The sequence below is a fragment of the Neofelis nebulosa genome, chromosome 11 (genome assembly GCF_028018385.1).
Source record: "Neofelis nebulosa isolate mNeoNeb1 chromosome 11, mNeoNeb1.pri, whole genome shotgun sequence".
NCBI classification, from domain to species: Eukaryota; Metazoa; Chordata; class Mammalia; order Carnivora; family Felidae; genus Neofelis; species Neofelis nebulosa.
Window position 1 is genome coordinate 13,209,956 of NC_080792.1, and position 12,671 is coordinate 13,222,626.

Sequence of the window (12,671 nt, forward strand, 5' to 3'; positions counted from 1 at the left end):
CCAGAGTCTCCATCTATACCACACTCTCCGAGTTTTTTTTCTTGGGTCCTTTAGAGGACCTATTGATTTGAGATGAGGAAGGGACCTCACCATACCAACCATATGCCATACCCTGCCTTTATAGAGCTTATGACCTAGCCGCATGCGCGCACACACACCCACTAACAGAACATAGCAAGAAATGTGAGCATAGCTCTCGTAAAAGGAGGCACGATGTGTTTTGTGGGTCTACTAGAATAGAGATCTCCCCAGGGAATATGAACATGGTCAGATGTTTGAACAATTGGATGGATATTAAGCGAAGATGGGGAGAGTATGTCACTCAGAAGGGACAGGTTGAACAACATGAAATATTGGATTTGGTTTTCAATTAGTCCAAGGTGTGTTGAGTTCAGAGTCTTGTCGGAGAGTGGCTAAGTGGCTAAACGAGGTAAAGAGGAGGATAAGGAAAATTGGGGAAGGCCTGCAGTGCCATGCAGAAGTTTAGACTCTGTCTTTAGGTGGTAAAGAGGAATCAAGTCTTTTATAAGACAGTGGCTTCTTCCCATCTGTGTTTCAGGAAGACAACTGGCATCTCCGGATGAAAACAGAAATCTCTGGGGCACCTGGGTGGCTCAGTCAGTTAAGGGTCCAACTTTGGTTCAGGTCATGATCTTGAGGTTCATGGGTTTGAGCCCCACATTGGGCTCTGTGCTGACAGGTCAGAGTCTGGAGCCTGCTTTGGATTCTGTGACTGTCTCTCTGCCCCTCCCCCGCTCATTCTCTCTCTCTCTCTCTCTCTCTCTCTCTCTCTCAAAAATAAATAAACATTAAAATTTTGTTCTTAAGAAGGAAACAGAAATCTTCACAACTTTGGGCTTAAGAGTGAAAGGGAAATACAAGTCACAAGAAGCAGGAAGAAAAGATAAGCAACAAACTACAGAAGTAGTTTGAATTTGCCTAAACTCAAGCAGTGCTCATGGGAAGGAAGAAAAAGAGATAAATTCAAGAGACGTTTTAGTAGTAAGACCAGCGAACAGTTCCAGTGTGAAAAAGAAGGAATACACAAAGATAATCTTGATGTTTTGAGCTTGGAGTTTTAGAAAACATTTGTCCTTAACTAAAGGTGGGCCCCCAAGAAGATCACGTGGAGGATGGTGATGTGTTTTAGCTGAGACATGTTTAGTTTTACTCTAGGAAATTCAGGTGGACATTTCAGGAGGCAGTAGTGAATTTGGATGAAGTTACACATAGAGATAGGTGTCATCAGCTATTACAGAAGCCACGTGTTTAGATGGGATCATACAGAGAGAGAATTTTGAGTAAGTGAAGAAGAGATTTGGAAATACTTATGGTTAAATAAGCAGACTGAAAAAAAAATATGACCCTAAAAGATAAAAAGTAGTCTTTGTATAAAAAGAAATCAATTATAAGATCAATGACTTGATCTTATACCAAAGTGGTCCCTGAGGTCTCATTTCCATCTCAAATCACACCCTTGGGACTCACAACTACACTTATTTTAAAGACACAATGAGTGCCTGTTATACATTAAGCATTGTTCTAGAGGTGTTGGTTATAGAAACAAATCAGGCATGGCTCCTGCCTCAAGAAGCATGAAGTTCAATGCTAACAAAAATTCAACAGCTGTTACCTTTGCTGTCACTGAGCCAGGGGTGTACTGACAACAGTTACAGACTTGTGAAAGTAACACCAAACTAAGCCTAGATCATGACTAGACAAGGTAGACCTTCTCTGCGTGAGCTAGGGTCCTTAACCATGAGGTGGCCATGTGGGCAGGACCAACCAACCGAAATCGTAGGGCAAGCTTCTACGAGTTTTTCCAAACTATCTCCTTACAGACCTGACCAAAGTCTTCCTGATGCTTGCTTCAAACCTCAGTAGCTGCGAGTCCCACAGAAAATGCTATCCGCAGAGAGGAGCATCCATGCTTCTGAACGTTATGGCTACCGTCACCACTCATGCTCCTGTACCCTCATCCTGTATCTTTATCATCTAAGAGCAGAATCTAGAAGTATGTCATTTTTGAATGGCAATAGGTGGGAATGGGGTTAATCAGAAAAATTAGTTCCTGAAAAAAAAGATACCGATGCATACCAGTTAATTTATAAATTAAATCCCCCCATAATATCTCTTAAAGACACAATAGTTATTTCAGGTGTGGCAGGTTAGTGATTATTCGGTCGGAGGTTTTTCTACATCTGTCAAATCATGTCACACTAACTCATTCGTGCTGTATTCACGGACTCCAAAATAATGGTTGAAAATCAAATAGCTGCCAGGGCTAGTTTTATGCACCACAATGCCATGCTATAGACTATCCAGATTTATTTAGTTTCTATTCAGGTGAAAGTCTTCTGTGATAAAAACATAAGTCAATAGGCTGTTCCTGTTGATAAAATTCTAAATGAGTTCAGCTTGGTCTACTCATTCTCAACTTATTTTTGATCTGTTTTGTAAAGTTACTTATGTCTTATTATAAATATTCACATATGCAAATCCTTTTCCTAATGAACTTAAATCTTAGTATTTAAAATTACCTTATCAGCCTATGTGTCTGTAAAAGTAACTTTCATGTGTAATAAATTAGCAACATTGAACCAAATCAGATTTATACTTAAAAAGCATTCTTTCCGCTTGTTGCTTGTTTGCTTGGCCTACCAGATAAAGTGCTGGTAGTCTTACCATTGGTTAGAGGAGAACAATCACACTGTCCAGCTCTGTTGTATTTATTTATTCTGATAAATAAGAGGAAAAACTTGTAAACTACACAGCACATGAGATATCTACTGTAAATAACAAATGGCAGTAGTGAAAAGATATTTAATATTTGAAAAACTATGTACACATTAAGTCTCTATCAAGGAAAAAAAGTCTGTATCAAGGAAAGACCGAAAGACATCAACTTGAAGTTATTGACGAAATATTTTCGTTGTCCCCTAATCCCAAATCTATAGTTTTTAGCATCTAAATTAGACACTAATTTCAAATCGGATGTGTGAAAGTAAGCTCTACTGTCTTCTTAGGTCGGCAAGGAAAGGTTATCCCTCACACCCAGGTTCAGTAGCCGGGCTTCCTTCCGAGCTCGTTAACCATGAAACCGGAGTAGCTGGGATATCCATATCCAGTAGCTGGGATAACTACAGAGTTTCAGACAAGATCCGAGGGCCGCTTCTGCATCGTCACTGCCAGCAGAGCAACTCCACAATTCCCAGACGGGGCCCAGCTCTGGGTGCAAGGGGCTCCAGGGGAGAATGGCGGGAATGAGTGGGGGTAAAAAGAGAGTGAACTTAGAAATGGGCGAGGCACACGGTAGTAGAAAGGCTAAAGCGGGATCAGGACAAGCCACCAGGTGTCTGCGAAGGGTCAAGACACCCAAATCATCTGCCTGACCAATATTAGAAGGAAGCAAATGCAAGGGAAACACCACGTGCTTCCGTCACACTCAAATCTATTCCCTTGTGGTGGTTCCTTGATGTTGCAGGGAACTACTGTCATAGAAACCAACTGGATTTTCAAGGGCAAGAGACTTTGCCGCTAAACAAGATGATGTCATCCTTCCTGATGACAAAGAGGAACGGGTGATCAGCTCTGAACACCCTGGACTCAGGGAGCTGCTTTTCTACTATGTTATTCCCTGTGGCGGCGGCCGCCTCTGTGCCCTCCTCAGCAACCTCTATGTATGACTTGTGCATCATTTTGGACACATACAGACGACCTCCAGCAGCTACACCGGAGAGATCAGCTCTGGATTCATCAAAGATGTCCTTCAGCCCCAGGGCTCTTAAATGATGCTTGATTTCATAATTCTTCTCTATCTTGAACCGAGGGAGAAACACCTCGACATGCTGAGAGCTCATTTTTCTCGGATCGGTCCACTGCATTAGATTCCGAAAGGTCAGCTTGTTTTCAATCTGTAGGAATGTTGAAAAGGCAATTTAGAATCATATGCTTAAGGCACATCTGGGTGGCCCAGCTGGCTGAGCATGGGAATCTTGATTTTGACTCAGGTCATGATCCCAGGGTTGTGGGATCGAGCCCGACATCAGGCTCTGCACTGAGCATGGAGCCTGCTTGATATTCATTCTCTCTCTTTCTCTCTCTCTCTCTCTCTCTCTCTCTCTCTCTCTCTCTCCCTCTGCCCCTCTCTCCTGCTAGTGCTCTCCCCCTCTCTCTGCCCCTCCCCTGCTCTCCCACACACTCTCTCTCTCAAAAAAAAAAATATGCTTAAGAGAGAAATGAAACATCATCAACTACAAAGACAGTTTTCCATAATTATCCTCTCCTAGATATTTGCATGTAAGTATGCGAATGGATTTTGGAGAGTCTGAAAATGGGAAACTATTAACACAAACAGTTCAAGCACTCTATTAAATCACTTGTTTAATTTGCTCTGCTGTGACAAGGTGTGACTTGTATTTCCAGGCATTTCTGTTCTCTGCCCCCATACAAACAAATATAGCCACAAATATAGCCAAAGTGGAACAACGAGCAAGTGAAGGAATTAGGGTATCAGAGATCATCAGAGGGAGAAAGGAAGTTAGTGGTCATTTAAGTCAGCATTTCTCGACCATTTCCCATCACTAAAGACATAGAAAATGGTAATGTTTGCACAGCTTGCGGGAAGAACCAATGGACCCCAGGTGGCCCAAGGCAAGGAGCCCAGAGCTCTAGCTTCAAGGGTTTAGGTGATCACTACCTTCCAGCACCGTCACCTACACCATCTGGGCGGCTTGGATCCAAACACGCTCTCCTACCCAACTTGACAACTGAAGTTCAAGACATTGTAAGGAAATGTGCTGAACTGCATAGGTGGGCACCTCGGTTACACAGCTAGGAGCCCATGGCTCTCTCTCCAGCACCACTGTTGCCCCAGATGATTCATGAGTGGAATTCACCAACTCCTGAATACTGAGAACTGATCAGAGACTAGTCACACGCACACTGATTACAGATCTTATATATAGACATTTGTTCTCAAATTCAGGCTCACTAGAATCCTAAACAGCCTTTCACAGCTATCCTTATCAAGAACCTAAACTTATATAATCAAATTTAGCCTAATTTAAATTTTTTTTTTAATTTTTTTTTAACATTTATTTATTTTTGAGACAGAGAGAGACAGAGCATGAATGGGGGAGGGTCAGAGAGAGGGAGACACAGAATCCGAAACAGGCTCCAGGCTCTGAGCTGTCAGCACGGAGCCCGACGCGGGGCTTGAACTCATGGACCATGAGATCATGACCCGAGCCGAAGTCAGCCGCTTAACCGACTGAGCCACCCAGGCGCCCCTAGCCTAATTTAAATTTTATGTGTGTAAATTATCCAGTTCATGGTTAGTCGGTAATAACGTCTCATTCTGACTTAGAATTTTTTCCTCATTTGATGGCTCACTGTAAAGCCAACTTCCTCATTATTCCATTATGTAGGATAATGTAGGTATATAGTGGATTTATATTAATCTGATTGAAACATCATTAGGAAAATCCATGACAGAAAAGAAAAACTCAGACAATAAGTGTAAGAACAAATCTATCTTTCGAGTTATCTACTGTTTGTTTTATATGGGCTACTTTCTCTATTACTGTAGATTATTTGAAGTTAAAATAATTGATGTGTGCTAAAATGTTGATAAAGATTATCGAGTGAATTATTGATTTCATAGGAATACCAATATTTTATATTGTCAACTTTAGATTTAATAATAGCAACTTTATGACATTCTTCTTGCTGTCCATGTCCAAAAAGGTAATTAAAATGAAACTAAATGAAAATCATTATAATGATTGGGTGGTTTTGTCCCTGTAGAAATTACATGTCCCAAGTTTTAAAGTCCAAAGTTTCTAAATCATAGGAAAAAGATGGAATGGAAAATAATACCTCTGGGTAGGAGGAGCATTTCTTCATATTCTTTTTACTTCCCAGTTATTTTACAAGCAACATTCATTATTTTACAAATCAAAACACAAAAATATTTTAAACTTTAGATGTAACTTTTTAGGGTAGTTGATATATGTGCACACACACACATTTGTACATAGGTATTTATCAGACAAATTGACCAAATCCCATGAGCCTCCTTTCCCTATCCCACATGGTTGCTGTGTGGACCAAATAAGACAACATGAATGAGGCTCAGAGCACACGGCCCGGCACACAGTAGGTGCTCACTGAATGGCGTCTATTATTCCTTCTGATTGGAAGTACAGAGAGCAACCAAAGATCCAGGCTTCTGGGATTTCAGGTCACAGGCTCAGGAGGCCAAATTCACAGGGAGAAAACGAGAAAGAAGGACTGGAAGAAAATCAGGATCTGAGACATGGTGATGCCATGTGGCCTTGTGGGGCCCCTGGGATGCCTCTTTTTGTCCCTTGCACTGTGCTGGTCTGTTGCCCTGGCTACATCAGTCACAGGGCAGTCCCTAACCTATGCTTTTCGCAGAGACACAGAAACTCGGTGAGACCGTACATTTTGATGCTCAAAGGCCCAAAACCCCACTGTATCATTCCTGCCTAAAATGGTCAGTCTATCAAAGTTCTAATAACACATGCAAGACTGTTTTGATGGTCAAGTGCAAAGACCTAAGCTCATACCCTTTTCCCTCCAACACTGAGGTTTGAGAGGGTGCCAATTTCATAGCTATTCAACTAAAATTTAGGCTAAACTGAAGTAAGTCAATCTCAGCATCTATCTATAATGGTGTCAGGCACAGAGTAGGTACTCCTTAAATATTTGTCAAATAAAGGAATCAGCAGGCAAATCTCTGATTCTTACAGCCTGAAATCATCAAGTGGATGCATAAAAACACAATCAATAATATCTTAAAAATCTTCTAAGTCCCCAGTAGTGAAAGTGGCAGTAGTAACTTACTTGGGACAGGTCATTCTCGGGCAGCATTATGTACATGCTTATGCCGCCATGATACTTGAGCTCAACAACCTGCATGGGCGGGTCCCTAATGACAGACAAATTGAACTTCCGTTCTTGGTGCATCATGGTGATTGCTTTCCCAGGACACTGAAAGTCAAGTCACAAAAAACATTTTATAAGCCCACCTTATTTCACAATAAAATAAGAATAGTCTTTAGCCTTTGTCCAGTCAATTCAGTAGATTCTTCCTGACCTGTTGCCAATAGTGATTGCATTGCATTGGTTCCCAGCTTTGGGATTAACTGCCTGGGTTTAAAACTCCCAGATGTATAGCTTTGGGCTAGCACCTCTCTGTGCTTCCATTTCCTCATTCATATAATGCAGGTAAAAATAGTCTCTACTGCATAGGACCATTGTAGAGATGATGTGACTTAATATACCTAGAACTTGGTACATGGCCTTGCACCTAGTGTTTTACCTGAAAATGTCTATATAAGTAATGAATAATTATTAAATAGAATTATAATTTAAAATGAATGCTATAGATTTTTTAATAAGACCTCATCTAAAATTGTGTGATTTTGATAGTACTGGTCTGTATTTTACCTCCAATGAAAGAAAACATCTTCAGTATTCATAGCAATATTTATCAAGTTTAGTCTTCTCTGCATGAACATAAAAGGCTGAATGATTGAAAGAAACTTTACAGGTCAGTTAGCGGAATCGCCTTATTTGTGAGGGTAGGAAGGTCTACTGTGGTTAAGCTGACTTGCCTAGGACAACGCAGATTCTGTGACACGAGGCAGGGACCCCAACACAGTACTTCCGACTCCAAAGCCTTGATGCTACTACTATACTCTAAGATTATTGTGTACAAATTGGTAAAAACAAAAAACAAACAAAAAACACAAGAATATATATTTTACAAGTTGATTAGGACTGACACTTGGAAATGCATAACGTTACTAAACATAACTTCTTCCTCTGTAAAAGGAAACAAATGCACCCTCACTTTGACTCGGGAAAACTCATCGGTATTAAATGACTAGAACCGTACACCCCACCCACAGTTAGAATCAGAAGAAAAATACAGGACACGCTTTTGTCCCATTTTCTTCTTACAGGCATCCAACTAGAATATCTTAAAAATGAATTCGTACTTTATTACCTTTCTCAATTTTGAATATATTTTAAGAAATGTCAATTTCTGGGATACCTCCAATTGTGATCCATAACCTGCATTATCAGGAGAATAGAAAGTGTGTTTTATAAGCAATCCACCACAAAGCATTGGTGAGCAGTGGAAGAAAGGAGCAAAGAAATGATGAGTCCATCCTTTGTCTATGTAAATATCATAATTTCTGCAAAGGAATATTATTGGCAATCGCTTCTCGGCCTTTTGGCTAAGATCAAGTGTGGGAATACTCTTGGCAAAAGAATCTTAATTGAATAGATTTCCATACCTTGGGAGATCTGAAACGGCAATTTAGGGTTTCGTTCTTGGAGAAGGCCGACTCCCACTTGCCCTTGAAGTACACAGCGTTCACCAGCACCATGACAGCGGAAGAACTTATGCTACCTTCTTGAAAGATGTTCTTGATTTTGCCTTTTGAAAAATAAGTGGAGAAAAAAAATGTTAAGTTTTAATGTAATTTTTCTAAAAAGACAAGATGAACATGATATTCTTCCTTATGACATAATTAGAATAATAACAATGATATTTGTCATAGCCTATGAGCAATCAATCACTCTGTCCAGTACTCTCTAAATACTTTGTGTGCAAGATTTGGTTTAATCCTCACAAAAGTCTCTGTGGGGTAGGCACTATGATTGTTTCCATTTCCTGTTGAGGATGCTGGAGCACAGAGAGAGTAAGTAATTTTTACATCACACAACAAGAAGTTACGGCAACAGGACTCCAACCCAGAAAGAGGACTCCCGAAGCCCCTCCTTGCTGGTAAGCCCAAACTACCTTTACCACCTGGACGAGGCCACAGCATTCCAGATATAGCTTAAATTCATTCTGTTGAGAGGGCTAATTACTTCCTTCATTCCACATAACAAGATTTTTGCTCGATGTCAACCCTATTCTTGATGCTTGAATCACAACCATGAAAGACATGGTCTTTGCCAACATTGGACTCACAGTCCAGTTCAGGGAGCTGCCCACACTGGTACCATAGTCATGTGCTCAGTGTGCTGTGGGAGCACAGACAAGGGCTGCCCTCTCTGGCTCGGCCCTCTGCTTGAGCTGAGGGTGAGGCGCGAGGTGGAGAGAAATTGCGTATAGCAGAAGCTCTTTATTCGAAGACATGGAAGCCTGGAAAAGCACGGTGTGTTTGGGGAAAGCCTAGCACATTCTGATGCATTAGGGAAAGGAGGGTTGGAAAGGTTAGAGGGAGGGGCCAACTAGTGAAGAGCCTTGAATGTCTGGCAGTAATTTTGGATTATCCTGAAGGCAATGGAAAATGATTGCTGAGGATCCACTGGAAGATAAGAAAGGACAAGGTCATGATGGGTCAGATTTACCTTCCAAAAGGGGTGCTCTGGTAGTGTGCGGAGGATGGGCAAGGGGCAACAAGACTTGGGTGAGTTTGGTGAAATGTTGGCAGCATTCTGAAGTATTCAGCATTAAGAACCAATGCTTACCAAAATGAGAATAATTTTCGGATAGATTTGAATAAAAAAGGAAGAGAAATTAATCATTGGTCCAGATGGAAAAACGTATTAGCAATCTGATACCCTTAAACACTAAACACTAAATACAGTCCCACTCAGTTATCAGAAAAAGCAATTGCAGGGGCGCCTGGGTGGCCCAGTCAGTTAAGCTTCTGACTTCAACTCAGGTCATGGTCTTATGGTTCGTGAGTTTGAGCTCGCATCAGGCTCTCTGCTGTCAGCACAGAGACACTTCAGATCCTCTGTCTCCCTCTCTCTCTCTCAAAAATAAAGAAATAAACTTAAAAGAAAGAAAAAGCAATTGCATATTTTTTCTTGGTTTGAGAGTAGTATATTTGAAACATGTAATGGCTAATGGTCAAAGTAACCCTCTACTGAGGTAATGACCAATGAACAAAAAGCAAATTGAGACACCGCACTCTTATTCCCAGGGCTAATTATAGTATGTTTGCATTGAAGAATGCAAGTCATGTCTCATATTTTTGAAACAGAACCAGACTCAGCAAATACATGTGTGTTTTTCAGAGTATAAACCAAGGTCAGCCTTTGGTAAAGAAATGACTCGGTTTGGAATCAACCGATTAGCAAAATAGCAGTGAATACATTTCCTTATTTGTTTTGAACTAAACCAGAACATTTGCGGGAATTCAGTTTTTAGCTGTGCAAGACACTTACCAACCAATTAAGCAATGTACTTTTTCGGGAAGATACTACCTTTGACACATATATTATTTTGATAAATGAAGAGAATTTTAAAGTGAAAGATAAACTACACATCTTGTAAGAGAAGCAATCATATAAAAATACATTTCACAGTAGGATGTCATAATTTTAATGCGATTCTTCAACCCAAGAAGAAAACAGAAAGATATTGGATTAATCATTAGAATGAAATATAATGCTGTGGTCATTGAAAATAATATCCTATAAACCACTTTTAGTCTTTGTTCACTAACCAGGTGTAAGATAATGAGGATAATTGAGTATATTAATTCAGCTTGTCACTAATTTATGAAATGGTCATAATAAAATCAGTATTTGTCTCACAGGATTCTTTCTCAATCCAATGAGATAATGTAATAATAGATAAGATTTCTGAAAAGTATAAAGCATTCCCATTATTAAAATTACTCAAAACCACATTGTGGACAAATACTAAAGCAATTTTCTTTCTTTTTTATTTAATAATATATTTTATTTAACCAGTGTGTCTCAAATATTATCATTCCACCATATAAGAAGTAGAAAAATTATTAAGGGTTATGTTTACATTCTTTATTTCATACTTGGTCTATGCAATTAAATGGTTATGAAAAATTGCAAAGTCGCCTGTAAAAATGTCAGAGATAGAATGTGAAGAAGAAAATCTAGACACAGATGTGAACATAAACTATGAACATAACTAGGTCAACTTATTCCTTATGTATGAGGCCAAGGACTAGAATAGAACATGGGAAAATGAAGCCAGTGATTTGTTGAGGTGCTAGGATTGTGAGGAATTTTTGCTCCCCATTTTTTAATGTGAGTGAAAAAACATAAAATTTATCATCTAACAGGTCAGTGGCATTAATGGTAAACATTTTGCTGTATATCACATATTCAGAACTCATCTCACAAAACTGAAACTCTAAATGCACCGAACAACTCCCCTTTAAGCACCAACCCCCAGCCCTTGGTAACCGCCATTCTATTTTGTTTTTAATTGAAGTATAACTAACATACAGTGTTATATTCCTTTCAGGTATACAATATGATCATTCAACAAGTCTATGCATTACTCAGTGCTCATCAAGATAAGTGTATCTTAACTCCCTTCACCTATTTCATACTCACACCTGCCTCCCCTCTGGCAACCATTAGTTTGTTCTCTGTATTTAAAAGTCTGGTCGTTTGTTTGTATCTTTTTTCTTTATTTGTTTTGTTTTTTAAATTCAACATATGAGTGAAATCATAATATTTGTCTTTCTCTGTCTCACTTATTTCAGTTAGCATAATACCCACTAGGTCTACCCACATTGGTGCAAATGGTAAGATCTCATTCTTTTTTATAGCTTAGTAATACTCTTATCTATCTATCTATATATATATTTATCTCTCTATCTAGATATAGATACATATACCACATATTCTTTATTAATCTCCTGATGGGCACATGGGCTGCTTCCATAACTTGGCTACTGTTAATAATGCTGCAGTAACCACAGGCGTGCATATATCTTTTCAAATTAGTGTTTTTGTTCTCTTTGGGTAAATACCCAGGAGTGGAATTACTGGGTCATATTGATAATTCTGTTTTTAACTTTTTGAAGAACCTCCATGCTGTTTTCCACAGTGGCTGCACCAATTTGCTTCCCACCAACAGTGCACGAGCAATTTTCAATAACAGCAATCATTACATTGGATTAGGAGGAACTGTTTCCTTTCACGTCTTACAAAAGACTTCCAGCTCTAAAGTTGACCATTCTCAGGATTCACATATCACTGACAATCTTTTAGAAAAATAGGGTTGCACTCACCATGTGTCTCATTTTCAATCCATTTATTAATTTTATATCTGGTATCTTCTACATCATTTGTAAAGTCAACTCGTTCCACTTTGGCATTGTATAATTTTTCAGCACACTCAATATAGTTCTAAAAAACATAAATAATTACAGTAAGAAGTAAGTCTATAAGCAATACACAGTTCTTGTATTTACATCATTAACTAAGCATATAACAAATCTGTTTTTGAACTTGTCTCTTTATTTCCACCATCTTACTCGAGGACTCACTCCTCACTCAAAGATGGGGAAATATGGCTAGAAATATGAAAATATGGCTGGAAGGGGAGCTGGAAAGCCTGCAACTGAATTTGCACAGCAAGCATGCTATTTGAACGTAAGTTTATCTGAAATGGATTAGGGGAGGCTAACAGCGACTACGACTAAAGCCCATTCCCTTGGCTTTACCACTGCTTTCTCATCACAAACACTTCAACAGCCTCCTAGCTTGCCTCCCTTGCTTGCATCACCCCCTTCATACTGAAAGCAGTAGGAAGGCTTCCAGGCTACTTCCTGCACTTAAGATACAGCTCAAGCCCCTAGACTTGCCTGTACTTGAAAAGAAATGAAGTTGGGGCG

General features: G+C 39.6%; 1 protein-coding gene across 2 annotated transcripts in view; it reads right to left on the reverse strand.

The window, feature by feature from the left end:
- Nucleotides 1-2,719: 2,719 nt before the first annotated feature.
- SERPINB7 (serpin family B member 7) overlaps nucleotides 2,720-12,671 on the reverse strand; it is a 51,164-nt gene continuing 41,212 nt past the window's right edge. For both annotated transcript variants that reach the window (XM_058691865.1, XM_058691864.1), the window contains exons 5-8: nucleotides 12,066-12,183; nucleotides 8,334-8,476; nucleotides 6,871-7,017; nucleotides 2,720-3,914 (exon numbers count right to left, since the gene is read on the reverse strand). In XM_058691865.1, the coding sequence (XP_058547848.1) occupies nucleotides 3,516-3,914; nucleotides 6,871-7,017; nucleotides 8,334-8,476; nucleotides 12,066-12,183 (807 nt within the window). In that variant the 3' untranslated portion in view covers nucleotides 2,720-3,515. The remainder of the gene's footprint in view (nucleotides 3,915-6,870; nucleotides 7,018-8,333; nucleotides 8,477-12,065; nucleotides 12,184-12,671) is intronic.